A 25322-nucleotide genomic window follows, 5' to 3' on the forward strand; every position below is an offset into this window, starting at 1 on the left:
CATGCCTGGGCTGAATGGTCTTCTATCACGGGGCAATGGAAACACGCTCCGCATGGTAGTGCACAAGCTGGAGACTGGGCGTACTACGTTGACTAGATATTGCCAGTAATGACCAAAGATTTTGGTTTTAGGGATATTCTATAGAATAAACACATAAATCCCTCGTATCGAATTCGATAATCGGTAACATTTCAGTCTGGCTCAAATGCCCGTTTCAGATAATCGGAGAGATTGTAGTCAAGACCACGTATTGATGACATCGTTGTCTCCAACACTCGGCACACTGTCCCTAACTCTCACTATGGGTCCAATCCAGGAAAACAAAATGCCAGCGCAATGATCAAACGCTCATTCGGATAACTTGGTACATTTTCGATTTCTTCACTGCCGCGTGCTTCCCATATGCCTGCAAGCAACCGGAGCATGCGTCCCCTGTGCGATATCTAGCCAAGCATCCCACGATGAGTCCGATCCTAGCAATACGCAGCAAGAGCCCGATGAGGTTTCGAACTCGAAGGTCGCTGCGGTTGCGTCCGGCGACATGGATGCGTTGGCTTGGCTGCTTGGTTTTCGCTTTGATTGTCATCGAGACGTACTCTTGCCTCTCTGCTCATCCTGAACTGTCGCTCCTCTCTATTTTCGGCTCGTGTCAGAAACCGGGCGTCATTCGGCCTGGTCAATATCGAGAAACGTATGGTATTCAGTATGTGCCTGGGAATCCCGAAGACGATGAAAGTACACTAGAGATGGAGGTTGATGTGGATGATATGGGCTTTGTTCATTCAAAGAGGTTTGTCTGCCGCATGAGAGAGGGAGAAGACAGTACTAAACTTACCTTCAAGGGACGAGCGGTTCTACCTCGGCGGGACTTTGACCCTCACCAGCACGAACGTCTTCAACTTTCCCGACGATCCTCCTCACCCCACCCCGTCCATCTACGATCCCTACCCCGATTACAACAGCAAGAAATGGAAGAAAGAAAACCACGGAGTTTTCCGACCATGCCTGGGCCCACGAGGTCGAGATCTCGATCGAACCCGATTCGAAGACATGATGCTAGTCTACAAAGGGAACCAAATCGGATTTCCCGAGCCTCGTTTCGGGTCCTACGAAGCCATGGAGCTGGATGGGAATGTCTGTACGGACCGATACTCGCGGTTTGGTGCTTATGGCTACGATGAAGAGAGTCAGGAGGATGTTACCGGTTTCACTCGACCGCCGCAGGTGCCTTGGTCCGACATTGATTGGTATCAACTGCAGTCTCTCTGCTTCGAGAGAAATGCCGACCGGTACCACCCCAGCTCGTTGATCAATCACTCAGGAGTACGGCCGCTGTCATTCGAGCTCCGACAGCCTCCACGCAAGACCTACGATTCGTACGATGTCCCGCTCCCTGGTCAGAAACGGTATCATAGTCGATCTGCGCTGCTTATTCGAGCCTGGCATACGATGATCTGGACGGCGAACCACCGTGAATATCTGCGGGCTTTGATAATGGAGTTGTCTTTGCATTCTGGAGCGGAATATGAGGTGTTTCTCCTTATTCATGTCAAGGACGACGATCTTCCCATATTTTCAGATGCGAGGACCATGGATCGGCTCCGGAAGTCCATTCCGCCAGAATTCCGCAGTATGGCCTTGTTCTTTAACAATAAGCTGCTTGAGGCGTGGTATCCCAAGATTGCCGAGCACAGGTGAGATAAGCTCCATAAGAAGCCCCAGCTGGGGATGTGGCTATATGGCTATACTGATGCCTTTTCACTCTAGTCCTATTCTACAGCATCACCAGCCTCTCGAAATATTCTCACAGCTATATCCCAATTTCGACTTCTACTGGCAGTTAGAGATGGATGGCCGTCACACTGGACATGTCTATCACTTCCTCGATAAAGTGATCTCCTTTGCCAAGAAACAGCCACGGAAGTACCTCTGGGAGCGAAATGCCTACTTCTACACCCCTGGCACACACGGACCGTGGGAGAACTTTTCTCAACTAGTCGACGAAAGTCTTAAAGAGATATCCGACAACACAGTTTGGGGACCGATATTTGGCACCGGGATTCGACCACTCGGCCCCGACCCGCCGACCACACGCCCAGCAGACGACAACTACACATGGGGAGTGGGCGAGGAAGCAGACATGATCACATTTCTCCCGATTTTCAGTCCCAAGGATACATCCTGGACATTCCCCGATATGATCTGGAATTTTCGATACGGCCTCGACACCCCGCGTCGTGCTGCGGTCATCACGATGGGTCGATATTCAAGACGTCTTTTGGATCTAATTCATAACGCACAAGCAACGAAAGGACTGGGCCTTGCGTCGGAGATGACGGGTGCCTCATGGGCCATGTATCACGGCCTCAAGGCTGTACACGTGCCCCATCCGATCTATGCGGATGGTCAGTGGACACCGGATGAGCTGGCTCGCATTTACAACCGGGGTGCACCCGAGAATATCAATGGGGGACCGGATAGTATCTGGAACTTTGACCACCTGTACGACCATATCATGTATCGGCTTTCGTACATGTTCACGACACATACTGCGGAGGACTTGTATCGGCGGTGGCTGGGATTCCGAACTGCAGAGAATGAAGGGGGGGAAGAGGGTATGTCGTGTCTCCTGCTGGTTCCTCCTCATGTGCTTGATACTAACATTGGGGTGTTTACAGTCAACAGAAATCCGTTACGGTCGGCATTGCTTCCCTTCGATGTTTCTTCATACTGTCAAGAATACCGAGAGGAGATTTGGGCCTGACAAAGCTGTTCCGTGAGATTCGAGTCAGAGAAAGATGAGGACTTTCTTAATACAACGCGTCTATTTGTTGTCATACCATGACGGTGTTGCTAGAGTATTAGGCCTTTTTTGGTGCCTTTATTCTAAACCAACTTGATTTCTGACCAAGTTTTTGGGACAAGAAATAAAGAGACATAACGCATTATAGGAGGTCGGGAGTAGGTCGATGAGGCTCACTACGCATGGTTATAGAGGTCAAGGACCGCTTTCCAATATGTCCTCTTCCGTGCTGATGAGGCAACCATAACACATATCTCCGATGCATATACAGAGCTCGAGGATACAGAACTCTCAACCTAGTTGTGCCTACGATCTTACTGACAGCTTGATACCTGCCAGGATGACCACCCTTCCCCACGAGGTCGCGCAAGAAGCATCGACAGGGAATTGATGATGGCCTTGGGCAAGATGGGGCTGGAAAGGACAAGGTCGAGGCAAGCAACCAGATGGTAGTTGGGGTCCGAAACGAGGACCATCTACCCAATCGCGACGCGTCAGTCACCTTAGAAGTTGCCATCCCTGAAACCGATCAGAAACTACAATCGGAAGTTCGATCTTGGCTAAGCCCGACCGACGGCCAGGCGAACCTTTTCTTAACGGCAATAGTCTATCAGAACGAGCCTACAATTCAAATTCAGAAATGGGGTCTGCAAACCAATCGGCCGCATCTGAGACAATGCATTTGGATCCCCAGGTCCGGGGACCAAGTAAGGATCTGGGGACCAAGTAAGGATATCGGGGCACCCCCTAATCGTCCGTCCTCTCGGCCCGGAGAACGAAACGTGGAGATGACAGAAAAGGTCTTGAAGAGGATCACCGATGCCATCTGGGCAGCTCAGGGTTTCAATTTCCCTGGATTTCTATGCTAAGAACCCCGCAGGTCACAATTGTGGCAGTCCGCCGGGGATGATTGCCCTCTCGAGCGAGGAAATATTCCCCGCCCTCGACCGACCCACCCCGACGTCTTGACACCACTCGATGCAAGTCATGATCGACCACGGGATGCTTATTCCTCCAGCGCTAAACTAGCATCTCAGCCCGTCTGGCGGCAATTGTCGTCGAGGATGACGGGTTGTATTTCCAGGCCAGGCGAAAAGGCACCCCTCCAATCCAGTCCGGCTGATGGTGGGGAAGGGCCCGCGGGTATACTCTGCCAAGGGTGTGGACATGACACGAAGATTATTTATATGGCCGTCCAACTGTTTCTGGATCCGAACATTCATTCTCGTTACTTCTTCTTTATAGCAAGTTGTTCCATCTTGAACACTGAGATTCCAAAGACTCCCCTTCAGTTGTCTAGGACTTCTCCTTCATTTCATCATGGCTTCTTTGGCGACAAGCATCAGCCATCCCGACAGCATGTGGTCGATTTTCTCGGTGGCTCCGTATGCCATCGGACTGACTCTGTTCTCTGTGGCCTATTTTATTGTTGTGCCTTATATTGAATATCTCCGTGATCCTAAAGGTATGTGGCGACACAATCGATGGTGTGAAGCTTCCAAACATGAAGATGAGTGACTGACAGTGAGACCAGGACTACGTAAATACCCCAACCTCACTCCCATCTCGGGCTTCTCTGCCTTGCCATTCATGTTCATGGCCTCAAGAGGCTTCCGTTCAATGGAGCTATCTGAGTTGCACAAAAAGCACCCTGTGATCCGGACCGGCCCCAACACGCTCTCCTATGGACACGCCCAAGCCATCAAAGACATCTACGGTCACAACACGAAATGCACCAAGGACGGCTCCTACTCCGTTACAGCGGGTAGCCATTTCAACCTGGCAGATGTTGTCGATAAGCCTGACCATGCCCGCAAGCGCAAGGTTCTCTCCTCGGCCTACGCCTTGAAGAACCTGGAGAGCTGGGAGTTCAAGGTCACCGACAAGGTCCAGCGGATGTTCAAACACTTCGATAAAGTCTGCACCGTGGCTCCAAAGGAAGATGTCGCATCTGGAAAGGTCGCCCCCGACCCGAAGGACCTGACTCTTGACCTGCGTAGCTGGACCAACTTCTTCACCCTCGATGCTATTGCCGATATCGGTCTGTCGGAGCACCTGGGCTTCCTTGATGCCGGCAATGATATGTGTGTCGCTGAGCGAAAGGATGGCTCGACTTATCAGACCAGTCTTCGCGAGGCTCTTTATCCTACCGCGCGAAAACAGTCTCTCATTCTGTGGAACTACGACTGGTACCCAACTCTCAACAAAATGGTCAATGTGATCCCCTACTTTGGCAAGATGCAAACATCATCCGAGAACTGGGAGAACATCATGTGGCGCCGAGGACTCGAGCGTCTGCGCCGCTACGAGGCTGGCGAGAGGCTCGACGATTTCTTCCAGGCCTTGATGGAGGACAAGAATGGTAACCCGAACAACCTGGAATGGGGCGAGGTGGTTGCGGAGTGCAACATCATGATGAATGCCGGCAGTGTCACCACCGCCATTGCCATCGCCAACGTGATGTACCAACTTCTCCGTAACCCACGAACCCTGGTCAAGCTCCGTGAAGAGCTCGATGCCGTCCTGGACGAAGACGAGGTGGTCGCCGACTACGACAAGGTCAAGCATCTGCCATACCTGCGCGCCTGCCTCGACGAGTCTCTCCGCATCTTCCCTCCGACTTCACACGGCCTGCCCCGCGAAACCCCCGCCGAGGGTACCAACATTCTCGGAGAGTGGGTTGCTGGCAATACCTCCGTGAGCATGTCGGCCCTCGTCGCCCATCGTCTCGAAAGCATCTTCCCCAACGCCGACCAGTATATCCCCGAACGATGGCTCGGCGAGGAAGGCAAGGCCCTCCAGCCTTACCTGATTGCATTCTCCGCTGGCGCCCGGTCGTGCATTGGCCGGAATATTTCGTACCTGGAACAGACCAAGGCGATCGCGTCCATGGTGCATCGCTATGACTTTGCTCTCGCATATCCTGGTTGGGAACTCAAGCGGGAAGAGACGATGAACTTGATCTTGGGTGATATGCCGGTTAAGATCTGGCGACGTGATTTGGGTGCTGAGGCATAAATAGACTGTGATTGGTTGATGGGTCACCTTTACGTTCTGACATGATTCCCCTTTTTACAACTTTTTGTGATGATATATACCACATTGCATGATTTGATGATGGTATTCCTTAGATATGGAATTAGATGGTTCATTTTGTTTTATGGATGCTCAAAAATGAGAACTGAATATCTTTAAAGATTGCCTTAACTGAATATCCGATTCAATACATCATTCTTGCGGGTAGTTTTGAAAAGTTGATTGTAGTAAAAACGCCGCAAGAAGCTATGACCAGCAGTCTGCGCTGCAAATACGCAAACCTGACATTCTCGGGCAAATCACACGCGTCAAAAGATGCGGCGCGAGATTGATAAGTTTAGCTAGATCCCCATCGGCTTTCAGATCGACACCCCGCCATCGGTGATGCACTCTGGGACTTCAAATAGATGCAATGGTAGGAGTGTAGGCAGGGTGATAATCCCCGCGGGAGATTGTCCATCGGGGAAGTTACCCCGTGCCCAGCCAGCCCTTCCCCACATGAACCACTTGTGCTTTGCATCATTCCATTGCGATCGCAGGCTTGGGGAACCTTGGAAACGCCACTTTCCTGTTTTGAATGCCCATCGCCGAAGTCAGGGTATTTTGGGATATGACAGCCTGGCCATGCAGCAACATGTTCGTCACCTGCACGCCTGTAGTCGACTGCATTGCCCGAAATGCCCGAGCCGACCGCGCCCGCCGACCAACAATTCCCTATTGAACACATGGATAAGGGAACTAAAAATGCACGGCATACATGATATCAGGATCGGTCTTGATCCGACCGGTTTCTACCTACCGACCGAGTGAAACAGGACGAGACGACGAGGTGGATGCCGTAGCGTCATCTTGCGGCTGGCCAATTTACCTGTTTGGCCGAATCGGGCGATATTTTCCTACACGGCGTTCCCCACGGGGAGGTCCCAGGCTGTGGCGTTTGGCCTGCTTCAGTTCCCGACTGTCAATAACCGCCGAAAAGATCGCCGCGATAGGCAATTTGCCCCGCCACGAGGGGTGATTTTGGAGATGATGCAGATCCCATGCCTATTTTTTGCCCCGATCTCAACGCTGATCGGGATATCTTACTCAGTTGTGAGGGTCTCGCGTAGGCTCTGGTCAAGATATTTGAATGTCGGAGAGGCCCCGGATTTTGCTCGACTGGACTTTCTGTTTCCACTGATAGACCTTTCTTTCTTCTTTCTTTTCTCGATATATATGTTGATCCGACGATAACCAGAGACCCGACATCTCTGTACACAATGGCATCTCTTGCTCAGCTCGCATCACAATGGAACATTTCGCCGGAGTTGCTCGAAGAGCTCTCCAAGTATGCCACGCCGACCGGTTTGGCTGATTACTCGGCTCTGGCCATCATCGCCGGAGTATCGGGTGCCTACCTATCCCGGGGATACCTCTGGGACCAACCTGATCCATACGCATACCTGGCGTATGAGCGACCACAATTGAAGAATGGCGGACAGGCTGGTGCAAACGCTAGCAAAGAAACCAGGAATATTGCACAGAAGCTCGAGGAGACGGGCAAGAACATCGTCGTCTTCTGGGGATCCCAGTCTGGTACTGCAGAGGGATTCGCCCATCGTTTGGCGAGAGAGATCTCCATACGATGGGGACAAGATAGCATGACTGCAGACCTCTCCGACTATGACCCGATCTCCATCACTGAGATCCCGCAATCCAAGCTCGCCTTGTTCATTGTCTCGACCTACGGCGAGGGAGACCCCAGCGACAACACTGCCGAGTTCTGGAGCTGGATTAACAAGGCTGGCGATATTTCTTTGTCCAATTTGCACTACGCTGCATTTGGTCTCGGAAACACCAATTACAAATTTTACAACCGGGTTGTCGATGTGGTGGTAGAAGGGCTGGACAAATTCGGAGCCAAGGCACTCATGCCGGTGGGCAAGGCAAATGATGCCGAGGGTGCCACCGAAGAAAACTTCATGACGTGGAAAGATGATCTTTTCACAGTATTCAAGGAACAGTTGGGTTTTCAGGAAGTCGAGGCCAAGTATGTGCCGAGCTTGTTAGTGCAGGAGGACGAGTCGCTTGAGCCGATCGATTTGCATCACGGCGAGCCTCACGGTAGTTCCGAGGGCTCCAAGGGCAATCAATCCTCCGCCGTTCGGACACTCAGCATCTCTAAATCACGAGAGTTGTTTACTTCCTCCGACAGACACTGTCTGCACATGGACCTGGACTTGACCAGTCAACCAGACCTCACCTACAAGACTGGTGACCACCTCGCCATTTGGCCTGGAAACCCAGACGCTGAAGTCGAGCTACTACTCCACGTAGTTGGATTGTCATCGCGAAGCGACATCCCTCTTCACATCAAGGCCGTCGATTCAGCCACCAAGGTCACCATTCCATCGCCGACTAGCACGAATGCCCTTTTCCGATACTACCTCGAGATCTGCGCGCCTGTCAACCGTGACAACGTCCGAGACCTCGCCCAATTTGCTCCAACCCCCGAGGCAAAGAGCTATCTTCTCCAGCTTGGACAAGACAAGGACTACTATGCCAACGTCATCAACCGCACCCATCTCAACCTCGGCCGTCTCCTCCAGCTAGCATGCCCAGGTCAGGCCTGGTCTAATATCCCTCTCTCATACCTTGTCGAAACTCTACCTCACATTCGTCCTCGCTACTACTCCATCTCATCAAGCAGTGTGGTCTCCCCACGCAAGCCTTCCATCACTGCCATCGCCACCACGACCCCTCTCCCAGACAACTCCGACGAACTCATCCACGGCGTCACGTCCAACTACCTCCTCGCCATCTCTCAGCACGCCCAATCCCAACCGCACCCGCACGGAATCAGATACCACCTCAATGGACCTAGCGACGCCTTGCAAGGCGGAAAGGTCTTCGCACATATCCGCCGAAGCAAGTTCAAGCTGCCCATCACCGGCAAGACACCTCTCATCATGGTGGCGGCCGGCACAGGTCTGGCGCCCTTCCGGGCATTCCTATCCGAGCGATGCCAAGTCCAGAAGATCGGGAAGGAAGTCGGGCAAATGATTCTATTCTTCGGATGCCGCAATCCGGCAGAGGATTTCATTTATCGTGAGGAGCTGGAAGAGATGCAGAATACCCTGGGCGACAAGCTTCGCATCGTGACTGCATTTTCAAGGAAAGAGGACACCCCGCGACAATATGTGCAGGACCGAGTCTCTGAGTTTGGCGATGATGTTGTCAAGCTTATTGATGAGGGTGGTAGTTTCTATGTCTGCGGTCGGGCAGGTATGGCTCGCGAGGTCGAGAAGGCTGTAGGGGCTACCATGGCCAAGGTGAAGGGTTGGTCTGAGGATGAGGTGAACAACTGGAGCAAGGCTGTCAAGAAGAAGAACAAATGGCAGGAGGATGTTTGGGGTTGATTCTCTTTCTTGTCGAATTTGGTGTCATGATTGAATATTTTGGATTGGCGGCGCCAGTCAGGCTATGAAAAAGTTGAAGATCTTCTAAGGGCGAATCGTTCAAATCACGCACATACCACACACGACTCGAGATTCCTTGCCTTCCATTGTTGGGTACAATGCCTTTCACATGCGCAGGATTCGGAATTCTCGGTCCAGCTTGGAAAAATATTACGAAAACACAGCCGATCGATAAGTAGGCACCACTGGGCTGCTTTTCGAGCCATTCGGACCCGCACGACATCGTTACCGGTGCCTCGGGATAGGTGACGCTGGATCGGTAGTGGCTTGCACCACTTTCGAAACGCACAAGCCATAAGGCGCCTCCTGAGAGCTAGGCGCCTGCATAATTTTATGCTGACATCCGATCACGCCTGAAGGATTTCGATGAATGGGGCCCCCTGCATCCTTAGTATTTTCTTAATAGATTGCGAGCTGCATGCCAAAATTCAGCCCGGAAGGATTCACCTATAACGCTTTCACCGGAATATCTACAAGTGACCAATTCCAATTCGAATATACTGCGTCGATGATAAAATTTAAATCGGGGGAGATAATCTAATTCTATACTTCCCATCAATGAATATAATGGAGCTCGTCTATCGTAATATCATGCTTGAATACCTACACCAGTGTAAAATTAATGCTTGCCAGCAGCCGGGTAGTCGGTGTAGTGGAAGGCATTATCCTCAAACGGTCCGTAGAAGCGAGTGCGATCGTAGGGCGCCAGGGGCAGGCCCTTGGCGAGACGATGCACCAGGTCGGGGTTACTGATGAAGTAGCGACCGAACAGAAGGCCGTCGTACTTGCCTGACTCCACGATGCCCCAGGAGTTCTTATCGTCGAATCCTCCGGCGGAGAAGAACGGAGTTGAGCCGAAGATCTCCCGGAAGCGGTCTAGGGTCACATCCTTCAAGCCCCAGCTCTGGAGGAAGGAGTCCTTCTCATCCTCGCTGAAGATTTGCTCGTAGCGCTACACCAACAAAAAGAACAATCAGTCATGAAGAGGAGCAGGATAACAGGTGACAAGCAACTTACCGGCTCGATGAAGCTCACATAAGAAAGAGCGGGGTGAGCCTTCTTTAGACCCTCACACAGATGGGTCCAGGTTTCCAGACGCTGTTCGCCACGGGCTTGATTGAACAAACCGAACGGCGAGAGACGAATAGCCAGGTTATGCTCGCCAATCGTCTTCGCAACCTCGGCCATCAACTCAAAGACGAAGGTGCAGCGCTTCTCCGGCGAGCCACCATAGTCATCAGTCCGCTTGTTGACATTGGAGCTGAGGAACTGCTCGGGCAAGTAGCCATTGCCAGCGTGGATCTCGACGCCATCAAAACCAATGTCCATGGCAGTCTTGGCGGCGGTGCAATAGTCCTGGATCGTCTGCTTAATGTGTGGCACGGACATCTCGATGGGTGGGTGGCTCGCGTATCGGACGGGCTCGGTGGAGCCGACAGGGGGATGGGAAAAGCATTCCGTTGGCGAGTCCCACACACTAGCCGAGGGGCACACTGCGGGCGATCCGGTCATTTGGGGAATCGTGGCACGGCCGGCGTGCCACAGCTGACAGAAGATGTAGCCTCCTTTGGCGTGAACAGCCTCAACCACCTTCTTCCAGCCATTGGCCTGCTCGGGCGTGAAGAGACCGGGGACACCGGGCATGCCGTTGCTCTAGAGTAGAGTTGTCAGCCAAAATGTTCAGAATGTACAGTGCGAGACTCCACATGGGGGAGGCCTGAGCCATGGAATGGGATAATTGCGGGCAGCAGCGGCGTGGTATAAAAATAGCGCCGTTTCGAAGATTCTCGCCTCCTTGATCTTCATAAGGGAAAGAATAGACCAAATGGTATTCAAGAGTGGTTGTACTTACCTCGAGAGAAGGGGGAATGCCCTCTGAGATGAGCAGGCCGCCGTCGGTGGTACGCTGGCCGTAGTATTCAGCGATGAGATCGCCTGGCACCCAGATGCGATTAGGCTGGTCGGGGGTGCTGATAGGGTTCGCGGGCACCCCGCGGTTACGGGTCAGCGGCGCATGGATGATACGGTGGCGAAGAGTGAGGGCGCCATTGGAAATAGTCAAGGGCTGGAAAAGGGCGGACTCTTCGCCGCTGATGAAGTGGATAGTCATGGCGGCGGCGGGATACCTGCGGGCGGCGGGAGTGATAATGGGATTATGATTAACTATGAAAAAGGATGGAAACAAGGATTTAACGTTAAATCCACGAGGCTGGCCACGAGACAGCCCGACCACCACCACCGCCTCCCACTAGTAAAGAGTACCCCCTTTTTTTCTCTCGCAAAGCCACCTGTCTCCTGTCAAAACTGTCAACTCGGCAAACCAGAATTTAGGGTTCATTCGACATCCACAATGTGCCGCTTGGTAAAACAACGGTTGCACTGAACGTGGGCATGAGACTTTGCCGGCGTCCCAAAAATGCAAATACGAGGCTTGGATATCCACAGCACTTGCCTACAAACGGCGAGTGGAGGCTCAGTGGCTCGGCGCTGAGTGGAGCTCGTAGGATTTCACGGAACTCGAGAAGAACCATCTATCGGAACACGGCCACGTAATAGAATCCGACATCCGAGCTTCGTTGAAGTATATCGCTTCTGCAGGCAATCAGCGATGCATGTCAGGCGATCCTAGTGATTTAGCGCGCTATTGAGAACGAGGATCAATAGTCGTTGGGCTCCACTTGATATCACTTGTCTTGCCATTCATAATTTTCAGTCGGAGAGCGCCTACGGGCGGGTTCGCGCCGAGCGGTGATCCGCTGTCCGGCCCTTTATGTGCCCTGACATCCCCAACTTTGTTTTCTCGATCGATTTGTGTGTGAGTGGCAGCTGCCAACATGACCGTCGCTCACCCAGACGACGTCTATCACACGCTGAACCTCGTGGTACAATGCTTGTGCATTCCCATTGTATCCGGGGCTGTTGCGTTGCGTTTCTACACTCGTTTCCGGTTTAAGCAGAACTTGGGCATTGAGGATTGTGAGTTTATTGAGGTGGACCCCCTTGCAGATATCCGACTAACGTGGAAATCAGATGCCTGTATTGTGGCCTGGGTATTATCTATAATCGACTGAAAATCACTCAACACTCACTAACAGAACATCTAGCTCCTGTTTATGGGATACTGCGGAGTGAGTATTCTCGGTAGGTCCCTCAGCAATCCAGATAGAGTCCAGATACAATGCTAATACTTCTCGCAGTTGGCCGCCATGGTGGAGGCTACCATATTGGGGACCTAAGTCCTGAGATGGCCATCCAATTCAAAAAGTTCTGCTACATCGCTACTCTCCTTTACTGTCCGATGGCCCTATTCGTTAAGATCGCCCTTCTATCGATCCTCACACGCATCTTCGCTCCCTACCGCAGCAAGGTGTGGTTCATTTACATCCTCCTCGGCGCCCTCTGCATCTACTACTCCATCGCCCTCATTATCAAAATCCGAATTTGCTATCCAATCCCTTACTACTGGCTCGGCGAAGAGCTGGAAGGTGGCGGCACCTGCCTCGACCAGGCCGCTGCTCTTATTGCCGACTCCGTCATCAGTGTTGTTAGCGACATCATCATTCTCGTCCTGCCCCTGCCCTTGACCTGGTCCCTTCAGATGTCGCGCAACAAGAAGCTGCGTGTTATTGGTCTACTGGGTGCCGGTGGCTTCGCTGTTGGTTTCAGTCTGTACCGATTGGTGCTGGTTCTGAAGGATGGCAGCTCCCCGGACCAATCCATCGTCTTCATGTGTGTTATCCTGTCTGGGTAAGTGATTCTAATATCTTTTTCTTGAATTATATGTCCGCTAACCTGTTTTCTTTTAGAAACGCCGAGGGTGGTGTCGGTCTCATTTGCGCCTGTCTCCCCGTCCTCAACTCCTTGCTCGCCCATTACAAGAGGAACTACTCGTCGCAGAAGTACTACAACCAGAGCTCGGATTTCCAGCTGGGAGACCGCAAGTCGGGAGGCACATCCAAGAATAACTCTCAGTGGGACAAGTCTCCCAACTTCGGGGACCAGAGCCACCTGATCTCATTTGCTGGAGCGCCAGAGGCAACCGACTCGGTATATAATGATGATGGGATTCGCAAGACTGTGGCGGTGGAGCAGACCGTTGAAAGCAGAGACAGCGACAGCCGCTAACGCTAAATGACCCCCTTGAATGTTTCTTTTTGTACAAATTAGATACCTAATTATCGCGTCATTCTTGCCCAGAGCAATGTTCAATTACATCATGACTGTGTTTTTATGCGTCCTAGGTCGATCAATATGCACTAAGTGATAGATATTATCGTAGGGGAGGATTCGGGTCAAATAACCCCGAGTTATGCCACAGCCCATCCAGTCCCGCGTCGAAGCCTGCAGACCACGACGCGTCAATAAAAGGCCATTGGAACATGTCGGTCTCGAAATCCGGATGGCCTGCGATGGCAGCGTTCTCTCGGGCAAGAAGCAAGGCATCCCCTTCGAGGTGTGGTGATGAAGTTGCCTGGTGGGTATGGTGGGAGCCTTGGATGCTTCCTGTCTCCGTGCTCATCGCTCTCGGGCGCGAGCGAATATCACCGTACTCGTCAAGTGTGCCTGCCAATGCGAATCGCCTTGGGCTGTGCATTCCAGAATCGGTGTGTGTCTGGGTACTCTTCACCGTTTCATAAAATCGGTTTGCTTCTTGTACAGTCCGCCACTATAACACTAGTTAGTTTCAGTAGGGGGGCTAAAGTGTTTCGAAAGGACTCACCCAACTCCGACCCACTGGCCATAATTTGCTCAGTCGCTCGAGGTAGGTCAGATTCTGGCTTTTCTCTTCTTCTGCTCTCTCAAGCCCCCCTGGGTAGCGTGCTGGGGCGATCGTGCCGTACATATTGATGTGCGCAGCGACGAACACGCTAAACCCTGAGTAGGGGGTCATAACTGCAGCTTCTGAGTTCTCCAACGCTGATAATACCCTCCAATTTGCTGCGCAGCCTCGAAGAGCTGTTTGATTGTATAAGGTTCGTACTGGTCGTCGGCATTCATGTCGTGAAAAACATCGGAATGCGGTTTGAGGTTAGATAGAAACCGATCGCGATGTAAAAATAAAATACTTCACCCGATATTAGTACGTGAGTTCAAGCCGGAGGTGACTTGGCACTTACCTCATGAAATAGAGCAAGTTGATATACGCAAAAAGCTCTCCGTATCCAAGAGCTACATGTGCCTGCGCAGTCGTGTCGGGATATCGGACAGTTTTATCCTGGAGTGACCTCCATTCGTCCAGCTCCCCTTTGAGTCTCTGCCAAGTCTGATGCAGTGGTGATGTCTCGGAATCGTCTGCTCCCAACGAAGCGAGAGCTCGTCGGTGCTCATTCGCAAACCGCAATATCCGCACAAATATGTCGAATCCGCGAGTGACAATCGTCAATCCGTGCTCAATCGTCAAATTTCGGGCAAAGGCGCATTGCTTGTTCATATCGACGGGCATCAGTCTCCTTTCGGGAACTTGATTAAAGGTGAAGTCTCTGTCGCTGATTGGAAGTGGCACTGATATTTGCGAAAACGACAGGGCAAAGTGCTGTCGGGCTCCTGAGCTCAGTTCGCAATCCTGCGCAAAGCAAACCCAGTAAGTACGGACCAGCTGCTCGTACTGGGTTTGTGAGGCGTGGAACTCCTGGGGGTTATGTTCCATGCTGTCATCCGCCATTTTCAGAAGCGATTGAATCATATACGTAGCCATACCTGCTAACATTAGTTCATTGTTCCGAAAGCCAAACATTTTCCTGGGAGACTCACCACTATACATCCACGCTTGGTATGGACGTCCAGTTCCCCACTCATAGAACGAGATGATGACTAGGGATTGGGCAAGATATAATGAAGGGGCTTCCAAAACCCGATATGCGAGGTGTTTTCGCGCATAATCGGCATAGGTCTCCTCATCTTCGAGGGAATCGCCGATCATGAACCGCCTGCACAGCGATAAGAGAGACGCGATAAAGATCGGATCCACAGATTGGAAATGAGAAGAGATGTCTGAAATCAATGATGGGTAATGGAGAAAGTTGGCGACCGGGAACTTTTTCCGGTAGGTCTCGACCGCACTGATCACGGTGGACTGCGACAACGCCGTGATGAGGTTGACCTGATCATGCGCAAGATGAACAGGAGTCACCCTACTAGAGCTTTGGTCACCTCCCAGGACCGGTGACAGCTCAGAGGCGATTTTTCGCTTTTTGGAATTCCCGGCCCTTCCATCTCCTTTTGGTTTCCCCTGCTTTGCGACACGGGGATCTGTTAGGGCACATCCTTCGGACTTGGTCCTCTCGCAGCGCCTGCATGGAGGACTGCCATCATGAACACATTTGACTTTGGCTCGACTGTATTCAATGTTAGAAGACCCAATTTAGACGTTGTTGATATGGAATTGTCCGGGTGTGTTGAGCAATGGGAACTTACCGACAAGCATCACATGATATTGATAGCCTCATTGGGTAGATTGAGGTTGCCAATGACCGGAGAGTATGCTGGGCAGCATGAACCTCTGTAGCAGTAGCCCGTTATTATGACGAATCTAACGCCAAATTGGCGCTGGCCTCTGCTGGTCTTGAGGGATTTGCGGAGGTTACAAGGGAAGGACTCCGGAGCCAAAAGTTTAAGGTGTCGATTCCACGGATCATGTGATTGGGATCTATATACTTGACCCATGTTCTACTCATTTATTTTTAAACAGGTAATACGGAAAGGCCGTCTCTCATTAATGTCTATTAAATAACCGTACCAGATGCAAAAATATCAGTCCGCTATGCTCTAAGTGGCGAATTCTTTCGTCGCCGACGTCCACTCTCGCACCCACGCATTGAACTTGTCGACCTGCAACTCGTCCGTAGCCCACGACGTGACAATCCTCACAACAACTTGTCCATCATCCAACTGGTCCCAAATATAGAATCTAAATCGGTCCTGCAGCCTTTGAGCAAGCTTCTGGGGCATGGTGATAAACACCTGATTCGTCTCCGTCTCCGCAGCCAGTTGATATCCCAACTCTTCGAAATTGCCAGAGATCTTCTCAGCCATGTTATTGGCGTGTGTAGCCAATGTGAAAAACAGGTTCTCCTTGAACAGTTCCATGAACTGCACACCCATTATTCGACCCTTGGCCAGCAAAGCACCGTGTTGCTTGAGATGGAACACGAAGCCTTCTGCAATGGCCTTCTTGACGACAATTGCTTCTCCCATGAGCGCACCCGCCTTGGTGCCACCAATCCAGAAAATGTCGGTATATTCAAAAATATCGTGCAGAGTCATGTCGTTCTTCTTGGAGCACATCGCGGTTCCGATTCGCGCACCATCCATCAGAAGTACAAGATTCAATTGCTTGCACAACGCAGACAGACTGCTCAGTTCGCGCTTGGTGTATACGGTGCCAGTCTCCGAAGCATTGGACAAATACAACAACCGTGGCTTGGCCATGTGCGGGAAAAACTGATTTTGCTGTATAGCTTTTTGCAGGTTGGTTGTCGTCATCTTGCCGTCAACAGCGGGAACCAGAATAAGCTTGTGGCCAGTGGCTTCAATTGCCCCCGCCTCCTTGCAGGCGATATGGCCGGAGTCCACAGTGATGACAGCTTCGTAGGGTCGCAAGCAGCTGGCGATAGAGATCAAATTTGCGGAAGTCCCACTAGGGACAAAGAAAATATCTGCCTCGTCTTCAGCGCAGTCGATTCGTTGCCGAATCAATCGTCTGGCCACATCAGAGTATTCATCGTTTCCGTAAGAAACTTGTTGGGTTGAATTTGTCCGCAATAGAGCTTCGAGGATTTGTGGATGAGCTCCCTCGCTGTAGTCGTCCATAAGACTGTATGGTGGGCAGGCCTCGTCTTGGCAGAGGCTTGTTGACGGCATGGCGGTATGTTATATCTTGCTTTCTCGGTCTAATTGGATGAGAAAGAAGATATGGCAGAGCTTCTGGGAAAAAGAAAGTGGATTTATGGCCTCTGATTCAATGCCTGTGTGGCGATTCAAGTCCAGACTAAATAAAGTAGTCGGGAAAGAAAAAATAGCGACGGCGGCGGGAATAGTACGTAAGATCTCGGGAATAATCGTGGATGTTATTCCCGAGATCCGAGAACCGGGAATCCCTTGCCTTGCTAGCTGGTTCTTCTCATGTAATATGTGGACCTGCGCATAGATACCAGCATTCCTGTTAACAAGATCAAAAGCTTCTAGCGAAGAGAACTCAAGTACCATGCCGGCAACGTGGATTGTGCGACGTGGTGAGAGCTGTCGGAATTCCGGCGGATACCTGTGGATAGGTGTTTCACATTAGAAATTCGCCGCTGGATTCACAGCATACCTCATGCTCCAAACAATCGCATCGCGTCGGAAATACAGAACTGCGGTATAGATAGGTCGGCGTTGCATTCAGTTACGCAGGGTCCTCCTGCATCTAGGACCGACTTTAGCGCCCTTCCCAACGGCTTGTGGGGATTCTAGATCATTCGCACTACACCTATCGAGGTCAACAAGACAGAGAACGCCAATTGTTGTATGTGGGGGCAGGGTAGAAAAATAGGGGAAAAGCTTGGAATATGAGCTGGGATATCACAAGACCCAGTGCTATTTACAAATGAAAAGGCACGCCTTACCAGTGCGAAAGCACTAATGTACAAATAACTCCCGCAAGCCATGCAAGAAAGAAATCCGAGGCATTCCAGACCAGCGGACAATCAATCGTCGTGAGACCGCCGGAGACGCGTCTCCTCCTCGGGCAGCCCGTCCTCCAATCGCACCTGCTGATAGAAGCGGACCCGCCAGCCCCGAATCAGCATGTAGCCTGCCATGATGCCGCTCATCATAGCAAGCAGGAGAATGAGAGCGAAAAGGCCGCCGATGCTGCGGACCGTCTCCTGGGTTTTTGAGAGCAACTGCGTTGCCTTAATGACCTGCGCTCTGGCCGTACCATCGTCTGATGATGTTGCTGGGCTAAGGTCACTAAACTTTTTATCCGCAATGCCATGGCCATTCGGGTACAGTCGCCCGGGATCCTGCGGCTTGGGGGTTCCGCCGTACCCCATCCATCCCACGGAGTGCCAATCGGGGAAGTCGGTTCGGTGGACGTTGGACGATCCCAAGACGTTGCCTTCACGATCCACCGCCTCGGCCGTGACCCAGTCCAAATACCCGCGGGCGATGAACATGGTCTCAAAGTCGTACTTGGTGGCATTGCCGACGTAGACAGGATCGTCGAATTGCGACTTCCGCGCATAGAAACGCCACATGTCTACCTCGGTGGCACCGTTCCAGCTGACCCAGATCGTTGTAACCAGGTTTGTCTCATCGGTGCCGTGAACCGCGGCAACCATATCCGGAGGGACGGTGGGACGGCCTGTGAACTCGAATTTATAGGCGCGGTAGTTGGAGAAGCGGGAGGATGTGAAGCGCGCAGACATGACCAGCTCGCCATCCTCGGTGAATTCCGAGATATAGCCACCCTGACTCCAGCATACGAACATGTTCTTATCGGGAAGCACTTGGGCGTTACCACGGAGGCGGGTGAGGTCGCCATCCGGACGGTTGTAGCGTCTCAGGACGCGAGCCGTCATGGGAGTGGTGCCGGTTTCAATTTCAATGATGAGGGCAGAGGAAATATCCTCCTCGCTGAATTCCTCATCGGACGCGTTGTTAAGAAGCGAGATAACGTGGTGTGTTCCTTCCGACGACAGGAATTTGGCGTCGTGTTGTTTCGAGAAGATGAAGTCTTGATCGAAGTCGCCGTTATGCTGGCCACCCAGACGCCACATAATGCGGCCGTCGGCCCCGGAGACCAGGTAAATGGTGTTGGTGAATCGCATAGAAAGAAGGTAATCGCCCGCGGCATTCTTATCGACCGAATTAATATGCACATAATCCCAACCGGGAGGACCCTCCACGCGAGACCATTGGGAGTAGTGAACAGTCTCCGCCAGCGGGACCTGGTCATACGACTTCCATTCATGAAGAACCTCTGCGGTGGTCAGATCAAGTTCGGCGAAGCCACCAACTTCCAAACTCGTTCGCTCGTTCGGTCGGTTGAATGCCGCGAGGTCGATCTCGTCGGTCAGATAGACCGTGACAACAGCCGTTTTGCCATTGTCGAGGACGTTGAATTCGTGAATATCAAAAGAACCGAGGTCCTCTCGCAGCGGGACCTTTCGCACGGTTTGGAAGCTGGGGTCCAGAACCAAACCGTAGCCCTTGTGGCTTCCGTCGAAGGTGTACTGCTGGATCAGCGAAATATGGGTTTCGTTTCCGATGCTGTTGATGGCTTTGAAATCGAAGACGTTGCGGTTATCGAACATGAGCGAGCCGGTCCACACAAGACGCTAAAACAGAATACCGAGGGTTAGCGCGATAGTTCCTCCGGGGTTTGGCTGGGACAGGTCCTCCACGTACACCTTCTTGATCGTAGATATGCGGGCCGACCTGGAACGGCTCGAACACACTGGTCGGGCCATCGGGCGCAATGTGTAGATAGGGCGACACAAACCAGTAACCGGGGCCGGCGCGCTCGCGATCAAGATGTTCGATGTCGAATTTGACAGCCTTGACGTCCGGCAACTAGAGTATGACGCGATCTTAGCCTGGGGTCGGAAATCTGGTCGAGCGCACCACTTACGGTCTTAAACGACATCAAATCATCGTCGGTGTGCTGCCAGGCAATTGCATTGTGCACGAGCAGCAGCAGCAGTAGGCTGGACCAAATCATGATGGAAGAAAAGAGCGACAGTTAGGAACGAGCGGCCATGAAGGAGCGAAGGGCCGGAGGGGGCTGAAAAGAGTGATGGAGAGGACTTTGCGTTGAGCAACAGCACAGGCACAAGCACAGCCGCGACGGGGGCAAAAAGGGCCGACAGCCTGAGAGGGACTGAAACTGGACCCGGGTGGGGCCAAAAGGGGCACAAGCATTCAAAGAGTGGTCAGTCCAACGATCGCCCTTGAGATGACGCACGGCGGGACTGCTGGCTCTAACGACGGAATTCCGCTGGCGAGTCCGCGGGCGCCGGTGGGTGTGGTACGCGCTGGCAGCAGGGCAGATCCATGTAGGGCCACCCTGATCGACATCTCGCCTTGGCGCTTGCGAAGTCGTCTCCAGAGGGCTGGATGCGCTCCACCGACTCGGCCTATCCCTAGCTCGACCCATCACACAGCAATTCAGGGCGACCCCAGAAAGTCTCAGATCGGGACATGTCATGGATCGAAGGCCCAAAATTGGGCCCAAGTCTCATGCTCAACCTCTGCCATATCTGCTGGTACCTACTTCCAAGACTGTATCACAGGGTAGAACAGTGGCGCAGCCCTCCCGCGAGCCGCTCCTCCAACCAATGCCATCCCAATATCAATTTCATCTTCAATGCAATTTGTTCAGGGGGTGGCAATCCGCTGATTCATCATCGCACAGCTATCACGTGACATTAAATATGGGCGAAATATTGGTGCCTGCAGGACTTGGCGGCCACCCGTTCCGCCTCCACCATAACATCATATCGTCAAAACAGTCGACTGCCAAGCTGAACGATAGTCGGTCATGACGCGGAAAGGGATGATAGACACTTCTATCCCAGACTGAATAGCTGGCTAGGCGAGAACTGACGCGTTGCCAGCAAGCCGTGCATTTAACCCAAGCAGATATCCATCCAAGATTATCTCAGTGGAAACATACTACCACTTCAAATCATTCGTGATGCAGAGTATGGCTTCGAGTACCTGATGCTGATATCACACAATGAGCCTATTCTCAGGCCTCAAAACGGCCCGCGTACCAGATTTAGAACTATCTTATCAACGACTGGCTTGAACCTTTCAATTATGCTTATGTTGAGCTGAAGCTGCCCCACCTTAGGGACCAAGAGACCCAGAATACCCAATCAAAGACCATCATCTTGACCCCACTGTGATTAGGGCTGCCTACTGTAGAAGCTCAGCATTTGTCAGGGCAGGAATCATGCCATTGCCGATCTAAGAATAAAATACTGAGTGGTATTATCGCCGAACGACTGTAGATATCATAATTCATCCCAAGCCAAGGGTATAGAAATCAAGCAGACAACGGCGCAGTGCTCTTCCGCAGATTCAGAACCGTCTGCACATGCTCAAAGTTCAAATCCTTCTTCTGCGACCACGCCAAAAGACCCGCCGTCTTCAACATATTCTTAATCTGTCGTCCATTTAACTCCACCGCAGCCAACTGATCCAACTGAACATTTGAGAAAGCCTCCGTATTCGCCGACCGAGCCAGGAACTGACACCAAACGTGTCGACGCGAGGTCGCATCCAGATTCTGGTAAGCCAGCGATACATGGATACGCGATTCAAAGGCGGGGTCGATTTCGTCGGCGCGGTTGGTGGTTAGGAAGAGGATGCCCTCGTAGTATTCCAGCATTCGAAGGAAGATCGAGACAAGCTCGTTGCGCTTGAGGTCTGTCGCTGTACGCGCTTCCATGAAGACATCTGCTTCATCAAGGAGGAGGACTGCGCCCCATTTCGGCACCATGCGGAGGATGTCCTTGAGGCTTCGCTCGACCTTGTAGGCTTCGCTGCCCAGGTCACCTGCGCTCATGACGTACAGCGGAACTTGCATGACCTCGGCGACACTTTCGGCCGTCATGGTCTTGCCCACGCCTGGGGGTCCGCTGAGTTGCATAATGATACCGCGACCTTTACCTTGGACCACGTCGTCGAAGTGGTCCAGCGACTTGGACTGGGCCTTGGCGAAGGCGAGAATGAGGTCCTTGAGGTTTTCCTGCTCCTTTGGCAGGACGAGGGCGTCGAAGGCTGCTGTGTCCCATTTGATTTCGGTCGTGCAGTCGAGGTAGAACTGCAGCCACTCCTTATCTTTCAAGGAGTATCCGTAGACTGCAGGGGACGCGACGAGTCGGTGGTCATCCGTCAGCTCGTTGGGGACATCGCCCCAGACAGAGACGCTTTCGTGTGGGTGGAAAACATTGAATGCGTCGGCGTCAATGATAATGCGGCTTTTCACATGGTACCGGCGGGTTTCGTCGTCTTCCAAGAATCCAATAGCAATACCCTCATATTGCTTGTAGTGGTAGCCTTTGTGCTGCTCCCAGATCTTGCCTCGGGCAATCAGCCTCTCCTTAATAGCGTCCTTGTCAGGATGGTATCGCAGCGGGAAGGCGGGCAATGTTGTGATCGGGGTCGTGCCAATGAAGACGGGGACCTCGAACTGGTAGTCGCGGTATCCGAAATCGTCGCCATCAAAATCGACGTACTTGACATCGAGGAGCACGGCCTTTGTCCGACAGTTGATCGCGTCGTCGACGAAGAGGTATGCGCACTGGCGACCTCCAACATTGGCGACGACGACATCATCCGGCTCGAACAGCGTCCACAAAAGAGGGTGGGTGATTACCCCGTTTCGAATGAGATCCTTCTTCCTCGCAAGGATGTCGCGCAGTTCTCCCTCCAGAATTGTATACAAGAGATCCACATGCCCCTTGGTAACCTCATCGAGTTCCTCCTCGTCACGCGCCTTGACAAAGTCCTCCCACCTGTGCACAAGAGGCTTGAAGGGAGCGTAAAATTCGAGACGTTCTAGGGTGACGGTGACACCAGGATAGCCGTCTAGCACCTTGCCGAGGTATTTCTTCAACGCATCGCTTTGAATGACGATCGAGTGGATTGAGAGACTTTTCCGGCCTGTGTAGCACTTCTGGTTTCGTACGATCAGGGCGTATTGTGCGGATTCTGCGTCTTCCGCGGGATCGAGGATGGTTTCCGGGAGCTCTTTGGACCATGATGTCTCGCCGTTCTCATCGGGCTTTGTTTCGTAGACGTTATGCACGCCGCAGATTGTGCCTGGGTGTGCGTATTTGGTTTCTTCGTTCTCAGACTCGGCTTCGGAGGTGTGAGTATAGCTCTTATTACTAGTAGATGTGGCTGATCAGCTCTGGAAAACGAGGGACGTACCGGGGGTGTGTGTGCCATTGTCAGCGGGCTGCTGGGTGGTGTCCGAAGACACAGTGGAAGTGTCATCAGATGGGGCCGCCATTGTTGCGATATCCACGGACTTGTTTGATGATAAAAGGTCTATAATCTTCTTGGGATTTGGGGGTCCCGTGTGATATGGGAAAAGGTAAAAGAGAAAAGTGAATAAGAAGTCGAGACAAATTACTTTACACTCAAAGCACCGAGCTGGCACTCGATCTTATACCCCAAGACACCAGCAGGATTCAGGATCCAGGATCAAGAAATGCATTGGTGCCTGCTCTGGAAAGCGGAGAACAAACATGGTATTGGGCCCGATCCCGATGTAGCTGTAAGCTCAGGCTGTACATAAGCTGCACGCTGCAAAGCGGATAGACCGATATGCATCCGCCCCACGATCAGCCTCATCGGGCCGGCTGATTGAGTCAACGGCCAGCGCTGCCTCGCATCCCCGACTTCCTCGCCCGCTGACTCGACCATCCCGATTGTCCGCATCGAGTGCCCGCAGTACTACAGTCATGTACATAGTACATGCTACTCCACTACTAATGACGGTAGCCTTGCTGATGCCGGCGGACGGATTGCCTTAATTGGTGCCCCACACCCGCACCGCATGGCCCCACGGGTGAGTCAGGGCCGATGAGGCTGCAGAACCAGCTGTGGCTAGGCAGCACGTCGGTCTCGGAGATGTCATTTGTGACCGCGTGCGGCTCTGCACATGTCTCCAAGTTGTTTCGCCACGCTTGGAATTAGGCTGAGGCAGCCGTCGTTGATCAAGCCTCATGTTCATTAATGTTAGTGGGTAAGGATTTCCAAGTCAGTTAGTTGTAAAAGAACGCGCTATGTAGATTGCGATCTTGATATTAACTAACAACCAGTCTTCTTTTCGTAAATCATCGCTCTCAACCTGAAACACCAAAATTCAAGTCTATAATCTTCCCCGTCCTTTCGGGCCAACATGCACCAACGCCCGACTGTAGGAGTATGCACTCCATTATATATATCAGAAAATTCAATTGTCCGTCTTGAAGGCAACCAAGCGGGCCCGGAGGGACTCCTCGGTCTCCTGAATATCCAATTCCCGCAGGACACCGGAGCCAACGTCGTAGATGAGACCGTGGACCTGGAGGCCCCGCTCCTGAATAGCGTTGAGCACCGCACTCTTCTGTGTAACGACGCTCAAGCCCTCGCGGACATTCAACTCCACCAACTTCAGCGCCGCCTCCTCCGGGGACAGCGACTGGAGCAGGGGCAGGTTGCGCTCGCGCACTTGGCGCAGAGGCAGCAGCCACGGGTCCAGGATTCCAAGCTCCTTGTTGCCCATGGCGGCCGCAACACCACCGCAGGAAGTGTGGCCGCAGACAACGACGTGCTTGACGCGCAGGTGCTTCACGGCGTATTCAATGACGGCGCCGGAACTGAGATCGCCGGGGTGGAGGATGTTGGCGATATTGCGGTGGACAAAGACATCACCGGGCTGCAGGCCCAGCATGCTGGTCTCCGGGCATCGGGAGTCGGAGCAGCCGAGCCAGAGGATCTGGGGCTGCTGGCCGGTCGCGAGGGTCGGGAAGAGGTCGGGGTGGTCGCGCGCGGTGTTGGCAGCCCAGTCCTTGTTCTGGCGCAGGCCGGCGGAGTATTTGTCTGCTAGCGAGCCGGGCCTGTTAGTCTCGGAGTCGGAGGGATTGGCCGAGCCAGGTTTGTGGTTCACGCAGGAGAGAGAGGTGGAAGTCGAGAATGGAGATACGCGAGGCACAGGCAGTGATGACCGAGGACCGACAGCGCTGCGCGCTACGGCATTTCGAGCCATGAAGCCAGGGCGCCCGGCCAATCCTGTGACATTCATGACGAACGGTGGGGGGAAACGGGTGTTCGGGGGGCAGGGGTCCAGTTAAAGAAATGTCTCACACCACCAAAGTACAGAGCAGCAAGCAGGCTCGACAACGAGCGTGGATGTCCTCCGAACTGGGGGTGCGAGTAGAATCGCGAAGTGCGGGAGCAGCAGAAATGTTGGGAAGAGAAAGAGAGTTTTGGGGGAGAGAAAACCCCGCCAAGAGCGAGATCATCGAGCACTCTGGCTGCCGCAC

At 52.6% G+C, this 25322-nt stretch overlaps 10 protein-coding genes across 10 annotated transcripts; 4 read left to right on the forward strand and 6 right to left on the reverse strand.

Annotated features, from left to right (window-relative positions):
* Positions 1–461: 461 nt before the first annotated feature.
* N7532_008283 (DUF3405 domain-containing protein) lies at positions 462–2764 on the forward strand (the record flags this gene model as incomplete). Its single annotated transcript, XM_056620775.1, has 3 exons — positions 462–790; positions 843–1694; positions 1768–2764. 3 exons carry the CDS (start codon positions 462–464, stop codon positions 2762–2764), a joined length of 2178 nt encoding a protein of 725 aa, XP_056471581.1.
* A 1359-nt stretch (positions 2765–4123) lies between these two features.
* N7532_008284 (cytochrome P450) lies at positions 4124–5821 on the forward strand (the record flags this gene model as incomplete). The annotated part of the gene is made up of 2 exons (XM_056620776.1): positions 4124–4268; positions 4338–5821. The coding sequence occupies 2 exons, from the start codon at positions 4124–4126 to the stop codon at positions 5819–5821; spliced, it is 1629 nt and encodes a 542-aa protein (XP_056471582.1).
* A 1277-nt stretch (positions 5822–7098) lies between these two features.
* N7532_008285 (NADPH cytochrome P450 oxidoreductase family protein) lies at positions 7099–9237 on the forward strand (the record flags this gene model as incomplete). The annotated part of the gene is made up of 1 exon (XM_056620777.1): positions 7099–9237. One exon carries the CDS (start codon positions 7099–7101, stop codon positions 9235–9237), a length of 2139 nt encoding a protein of 712 aa, XP_056471583.1.
* A 679-nt stretch (positions 9238–9916) lies between these two features.
* On the reverse strand, positions 9917–11407 carry N7532_008286 (alkene reductase; the record flags this gene model as incomplete). The annotated part of the gene is made up of 3 exons (XM_056620778.1): positions 9917–10249; positions 10315–10950; positions 11150–11407. 3 exons carry the CDS (start codon positions 11405–11407, stop codon positions 9917–9919), a joined length of 1227 nt encoding a protein of 408 aa, XP_056471584.1.
* Positions 11408–12131: 724 nt separating this feature from the next.
* On the forward strand, positions 12132–13422 carry N7532_008287 (uncharacterized protein; the record flags this gene model as incomplete). The annotated part of the gene is made up of 5 exons (XM_056620779.1): positions 12132–12273; positions 12328–12347; positions 12402–12438; positions 12495–13044; positions 13104–13422. The coding sequence occupies 5 exons, from the start codon at positions 12132–12134 to the stop codon at positions 13420–13422; spliced, it is 1068 nt and encodes a 355-aa protein (XP_056471585.1).
* A 145-nt stretch (positions 13423–13567) lies between these two features.
* On the reverse strand, positions 13568–15743 carry N7532_008288 (Zn(II)2Cys6 transcription factor; the record flags this gene model as incomplete). Its single annotated transcript, XM_056620780.1, has 6 exons — positions 13568–13963; positions 14018–14165; positions 14225–14362; positions 14415–14994; positions 15049–15632; positions 15712–15743. The coding sequence occupies 6 exons, from the start codon at positions 15741–15743 to the stop codon at positions 13568–13570; spliced, it is 1878 nt and encodes a 625-aa protein (XP_056471586.1).
* Positions 15744–16062: 319 nt separating this feature from the next.
* N7532_008289 (threonine aldolase family protein) lies at positions 16063–17157 on the reverse strand (the record flags this gene model as incomplete). Its single annotated transcript, XM_056620781.1, has 1 exon — positions 16063–17157. The coding sequence occupies one exon, from the start codon at positions 17155–17157 to the stop codon at positions 16063–16065; it is 1095 nt and encodes a 364-aa protein (XP_056471587.1).
* An 824-nt stretch (positions 17158–17981) lies between these two features.
* Positions 17982–19999, reverse strand: N7532_008290 (uncharacterized protein; the record flags this gene model as incomplete). Its single annotated transcript, XM_056620782.1, has 3 exons — positions 17982–19616; positions 19687–19851; positions 19910–19999. The coding sequence occupies 3 exons, from the start codon at positions 19997–19999 to the stop codon at positions 17982–17984; spliced, it is 1890 nt and encodes a 629-aa protein (XP_056471588.1).
* Positions 20000–21328: 1329 nt separating this feature from the next.
* On the reverse strand, positions 21329–23302 carry N7532_008291 (ATP-binding protein; the record flags this gene model as incomplete). The annotated part of the gene is made up of 2 exons (XM_056620783.1): positions 21329–23109; positions 23221–23302. 2 exons carry the CDS (start codon positions 23300–23302, stop codon positions 21329–21331), a joined length of 1863 nt encoding a protein of 620 aa, XP_056471589.1.
* A 948-nt stretch (positions 23303–24250) lies between these two features.
* On the reverse strand, positions 24251–25081 carry N7532_008292 (carbonic anhydrase; the record flags this gene model as incomplete). Its single annotated transcript, XM_056620784.1, has 1 exon — positions 24251–25081. The coding sequence occupies one exon, from the start codon at positions 25079–25081 to the stop codon at positions 24251–24253; it is 831 nt and encodes a 276-aa protein (XP_056471590.1).
* Between the last annotated feature and the right edge of the window lie 241 nt (positions 25082–25322).

The sequence above is a fragment of the Penicillium argentinense genome (genome assembly GCF_028826775.1).
Source record: "Penicillium argentinense strain IBT 30761 chromosome Unknown utg000009l_segment0_segment0, whole genome shotgun sequence".
Lineage (NCBI taxonomy): Eukaryota > Fungi > Ascomycota > Eurotiomycetes > Eurotiales > Aspergillaceae > Penicillium > Penicillium argentinense.